This window comes from Vombatus ursinus, unplaced genomic scaffold, assembly GCF_900497805.2.
Source record: "Vombatus ursinus unplaced genomic scaffold, bare-nosed wombat genome assembly UNPS02014832.1, whole genome shotgun sequence".
NCBI classification, from domain to species: domain Eukaryota; kingdom Metazoa; phylum Chordata; class Mammalia; order Diprotodontia; family Vombatidae; genus Vombatus; species Vombatus ursinus.
The window spans coordinates 65,371,733-65,377,732 of record NW_020954610.1 but is presented as its reverse complement, the minus strand read 5'-3'; the positions used below and the strand labels follow the sequence as shown (position 1 = coordinate 65,377,732).

Below are 6,000 nucleotides of genomic sequence, written 5' to 3'. Positions count from 1 at the left end.
CCTTCCTTCCTTCCTTCCTTCCTTCCTTCCTTCCTTCCTTCCTTCCTTCCTTCCTTTCTTTCTTTCTTTCTTATCAAGTGTGGGACTTCGAATCAGCAGGGCTTGAATTCAAATCTTGCCTTATATACTTATTTTCTTCAATATTTTTTGGGTCTCCTTTAGCAAGCTGTTGACTTGTTTTTCATGATTTTCTTAGATCACCCTCATTTCTCTTCCCACTTTTTCCTCTACTTCTCTTACTTGTTTCTCAAAATCCTTTTTGAACTCTTCCATGGCCTGGGACTGATTCATATTTTTCTTGGAGGCTTTGGATGTAGGAGCTTTGACTTTGTTGTCTTCTTCTGGTTGTATGTTTTGATCTTCTTTGTTACCAAAGAAAGATTCTATGGTCTGACTCTTTTTATGAGGCTTGGTCATGATTCCAGTCAATTACTTGAGTTTTAAACTCTTTGTTAAGGTAGGGGTCTGCTTCCAGTGTGAAGAATGTACTGTCACAAGCTTTGGGGGATTTTGTGCAGCTGTTTTCAGAGATACTTTTAGGGACCTGTTAATTTTCAGTTCTTCCAAGGTGGTATGATGAGGGGCATGGTGTTTACTCCTTTCCTGGCCTGTGCTCTAGCCTATGAGTGACCACAACCACTCTTTTCTGCCTTGGAATTGTGAGGAGGATTTCCTCTCCACCACCACTATAAGCTCCACCAGGCCAGTGCTCCTCCTTGTCCCAGGACCATCACCCAGAACTATGACCCAGATCCAAGCACGGACAAAGCAAGCGATTCCTGCCTCAGCATTGGCAAAGAGATCCCTGCAATCTCCCCTCTGATCAGCCATCTGATTCCCCATCAGTGTGTGGGCCAGAAGCTCTGGAAGCAGCCACTGCCCCAGGGCCAAGGTCAGAGACTGGGACTAGGACTGAACTTCTCTCTCTCACTGCAGTTACAGACCTTTCCCACTGACCTTCTAAGTTTTCTTTCACATTCGTGGGTTGAGAAGTCTGGAAACCACCACAGCTGCCCATGAGTCAGTCATCTGAGGCCTGCTCCAGGTTCACTGAGACCTGTTTTGCCTGCGTGCCCACACCCAACTTTTTGTGGGTTCTGCTACTTTAGAATTTGTTTGCAGTCATTTTTTACAGCTGTTTGGAGGGGTTTGGGGGAGAGCTCAAGCAAGTCACTGCTTTTACTCCTGCCTTATATACTTATTTAGCTGTGTGTTCATAGGGAAGTCACTTAATCTCTTTCAACTTAGTTTCCCCATCTGTAAAATGGTGATAATAATAGCATCCCCCTCACAGGGTTGTTGTGAAGATAAAATGTAATAATATATATATATATATATATATATATAAAGTGTTTTGTAAGCCTTAAAGCACTATATAAATGCTAGTCATCACTATTATTATTATTAATTATCATGAAATTCTATACACAAATTCCTCCTGAATCCTCTGTACATCTCTCAGGCCACCTAGAATGTTTTGAAGGCTGGAAATTCTAGTCTCCTCTCACATATAGGAAGGTGCCATGTGTGTATCCTGTTGAATATACGGGAAGAGTAAGTTACTTTTAACCCTGCTGTGGGATCAAACTGTGCCTACAAGAAAATATAAGCATGTTCCATTTGAGCTTGACATAAAGAAATCTGCATTTACAAATCAAGTGTTTAAACTAGAGGATAGTTGTTCTAATTGAGAGAATGTGCTTTGCTTTATAAATGTTATCTCTTATGAGGTCCCTGTGAGTATCTGATTTCTCATATGCAATTAAACATTGGTGTGTAAGATTATTAACTGCTTGATAATGGCCTCAGTGACCTTGGGTAAATCATTTGTCCTCTGGCAAATCCCAGTCCCTGGGCCTCAGTTTCCTCAGAAATAAATAAACAGGCGGGGTTGTTTGACTTCAAGGGTATCTTCTAGGTCAATGGTAAGGCCAACTTTAGGGTCCATTGCCTGTTAAAGATAATCTAAAAAACATAATCATTAAAATGTAAAGACCATGGGCAAATGTTATTTGGTTAAATAAATAATTAGTAATCAGCTTTTCCCAAGCACATTTTTTTTTTTGGTACCTTGTACAGCTATAGGATGACATTTGCAGTCCAGATTGCTCAGATAAATCTGTGTTCATACTGCGGTTTTCATAGGCTTCCTCCCCATTCACCACAGGCATGGAAAGTTATTTCAGGTCCACTCCACTCATTCTTATCTTCTCTTTTGCCCTTTTGTGGGCACTATGGCATGTAGGCATTCATTTTTAGTGTTCCAATTATGATCAGGGAAGTTGGTTGTCTTTCCCCTTTACACTGAAGCCCCCAAAGATATCTTCATGTCCTTAGAGTGTCATGCTCCCATTTGCCCAGCAATAATCAGACTGAGGCTCTTGAGGTGCAGCCGTCTGGGCAATTAGAATGGAAACCCACTGCCAAAGGATATTCTGTTCCCAAAACAAAACTAGATTTCTAGTAATAGCTGTGAGTAGATCTTAAATAGTTCCATGTGATAATAAATAATGCTAATAATTAATGGGCCTAGTGATGAACTTTATATACATGGGACCACCAGTTCAGCTAATCCAGATGTCTCATCACTGGAGTGGCTGCAGGTTGTCAAAATTTGTGGCCACAATGACAAAGATTATGTACTAAGGTGAGGGCCTTAAGACCATGCTGCAGAGAGAGTCACTTGAAAGAACTAGGTATATTTAGCCTAGAGAAGAAAATTGTAGCATTTTAAGAGCTATCCTATGGAAGCAATCTAGATCAAACTTAAACTGCTTGGTCTCAAAGGTCATAATTAGAAACACTGGGCTGGGGGGAGGAAGGGTGGTGGTGGTGGTGAAGATTTCGATTTAAAGTAAGGAAAAGCTTTCTAACACTGAGAACTATCCAAGAGCAGAATGAGCTGCTTTGGCAGAAGGTGGAATCCCCCTCGCTGAACATTTTCATTAAAAAAAACTTAAATTATATTTTTCAATGAACAAAAATATATCTTCTCTCCCTTTTACCTCCCCTCCTCATTGGAAAAGGAAAAGCAAAACCCTTGTAATAAATAGGCATAGTCAAGCAAAAGAAATTGGTCATGTTCCCAAAATACTGACATCTAGTTTTCTACCTTGAATCTATCACCTCAGTGTCAGGAAGTGGGTAGCATGCTTTTTCCTATAGAAGCATGATTGATCATTGTGTTACCAGAGTTCCTAAGTCTTTCCAAATTGTTAGCATGTACAATGTTGTGATATTTAACAAAATAAATTTTCATAGGACAAATAATATTTTTAAAGAAAAAAAGAAGAGGAAAAAAATCAGCAAAACCAATTAATACATTGAAAAAGTTTGAAAATATATGCAGTGTACCACACCTGTGAACCTCCCAACTCTGCAAAAGAGTGGGGTGAAGGTGTCTTTTCACATCTCTTCTCTGGGGCCATACTGGTTCTTCGTAGATTTTGCACCAGTCGCTTCATTGCTCTGTGGTTGATCCTTCAAATCAGGTTGTTAGCATTGCGTATATTGTTTTCTTAGCTCTGTTGACTTCATCTTGCATCTGGGCTGTTTTTATTGTATAAATTGTTCTCCTGTTTGCGCGCACTTCATACAAGTGTTCTCAGGTTTCTCTGAAACCATTCTTTTCATTATTTCCTACAGCATAATAATATTCTATTATATTCATATTCCATAGTTTGTTCAGTCATTTCCCAATTGATGGATATCTCTTAGGTTTCATTTCTCTGCCGATATGAAAAAGAAATGCTGTATTTTCAGACATTTGGTTCCTTTTCTTATTTATTTGATCTTTTGGGGGCATAGGCCTAACTCGGAGATTTTAAAACAGAGGTTAGATGATCGCTTCTTGGAGATGAGCTCCTTGAGAGCAGGGCTATCTTTCGCCTTTTTTTTTGTATCCTTAGAACAGTGTCTGGCACATAGTAGATGCTTAATAAATGTTTATTGACTGAGTGATTAACTGACTAACTGGAAGGGATTCTAATTCATGTAAATGTTGGGCTACATGGTCTTTGAAATACTTTCCAATCATGGGTTTGTGATTCTGACATAACACATCCTTTATTAATAATAATTCATGGCTTCTATTTATTTGATTACCTCCAAGAGCCCATGGTTGGGATAGGACTAGAATGTTTAAGGTTCTTTTTTCCCCACCATCTTCTTTAAGTATGTCCCCTTTGTTCAATCTGTTCATATTGGTGTAATGGATAAAAAAGCTGTGCTCAAAGTCAGGAAAACCTGGGTTCAGTTCCCGCTTCTAACATATACTATCTGTATGACTCGGAGCAAATAACTTAATCTCTCAGTGCTGTAGGCAACTCTAGACAATTTGCAAGACTACATATTAAAGATAAGGTGCCAGCTAATACCAAGAGTGGAAGCTTCTTCACCTGGGAGTTTCCTATACCAATGTATAGGTCCAATCCCTATCCCTAAATCATCTAGTTGGCCTTTTTTTTTTACAGGTTTTAACTTACTTGAGAACCAATCAGATTATTTGGCCTACCTTATAAGGTCGTTGTGAGGAAAGCACTTTATAAACCATAGAATGTTACAGAAACATGAACTAATGATGATTGTTATTATTCAACTAAACTCAACTATCTCTGACTTTTTTTTCCTTTAGGTGTATGTCGTAGTGGGAATTGCAGCGTTGGTGTGCACTGGTTTGGTGATAATGCTGATTATTCTTAAGTTTGGAAGACACTCCAAGTTTGGCATGAAAGGTAAGAAGAATAGCAGTATTTCTCTTTTTGTGTGGATAACATGAGTGACGCTAACCTGTCGTTCAAGGCTCAGGATTGCTGGAGTGCTAGAATTAAGATGACTACGTCCTAAAACCATAGTGGCAGGCAAGAGGCCATCCATGGTAGAACAAACTATAACCATTCTAAAATCCTCAGGACTCCTTGGCATAAACATCTTTTCAAATGAGGACTGATTTACAGGGCAGAAATCTTATCACTTGAGTAGTTAGTATTTGTGATATGGTCATAAATGTCCACATAGGCAATTGCTGCTTAAGTCTTCCTTTGCTTCAGAACACAGGTCAGAGGTATGAAGATAGACAATTTATGAAAGTACTTGTTATGCAGAAGGAAAGGTCTTTTTCTCTGCATTGGATTCCACAATCCTTGCATAATGATACTGTTGTCCCTGTTGTTTCTGCACGGTTCCCAGCTTTTGCTATGTGGATAATAGAGCTGGAAAAAAAAAGAAAAAATGCTTTGTAATTCCTTTAGAACTTCTTGGATAAGAATGACTTATTTAGTGAGGAAAAATATTTAATGCCAGAATGGTTAGAGGAGGAGCTATTTAATTTTCAATTCAATTCAGTAAACATTCATTAAGCACCAACTATACTCCAGGCACTATGCTAATGATTACCTGAGAATTGATGGTTGGCCTGTGCAGAGATTTCCAGACAGCATCCTAAGACTTTTGGGACATTGTGTATTTTAGAAAAAGCTGGATCAAAGTGCTACTGTCACATAAATAGCAGGGAATTTTGACCATTTTGAGAATTATGATTCAGGTTTTAAATCTCATACTTATATATCATATACATGGGTTTTTTTTTGCATTCTGTGTATTCTTATAGGTAGCCATTTATGAAGGGTGAAAGGATAATTTATGCTGAGTGTTTTAAAAAAGGATTTGATTTATTTATCCTCTTAGCTGTGCTTGAATATAGGCCTGAACAATTATTTATATGTATCTGCAGTGACTGACATGATGTATTAATGTAATTACTACTATTCTTCTTAATCATTTATATCTTTTGAGAACTTGGAAGGGAATTTTAAAAAAATAACATTGAAATGCCGCATAAAACCTATGAAACAGGAAAAGTGTGTCTTTCATGTGCTTAGCTGTCCTGTTCTGTGTTCTTTACCAAGCTTCTGAAATCTCACCAATAGTGTGTGAGGAAGGGTCTAGGGAAGGCCTTCCCACCCCACCCCACATCTCTTCTACCTGCTTACTAATGCATGA

At 38.5% G+C, this 6,000-nt stretch overlaps 1 protein-coding gene across 3 annotated transcripts in view; it reads left to right on the top strand.

Moving 5' to 3' along the window:
• LOC114025658 (BDNF/NT-3 growth factors receptor-like) overlaps positions 1–6,000 on the top strand; it is a 412,069-nt gene that overhangs the window by 113,843 nt on the left and 292,226 nt on the right. For all 3 annotated transcript variants that reach the window (XM_027839133.1, XM_027839134.1, XM_027839135.1), the window contains exon 11: positions 4,634–4,733. In XM_027839133.1, the coding sequence (XP_027694934.1) occupies positions 4,634–4,733 (100 nt within the window). The remainder of the gene's footprint in view (positions 1–4,633; positions 4,734–6,000) is intronic.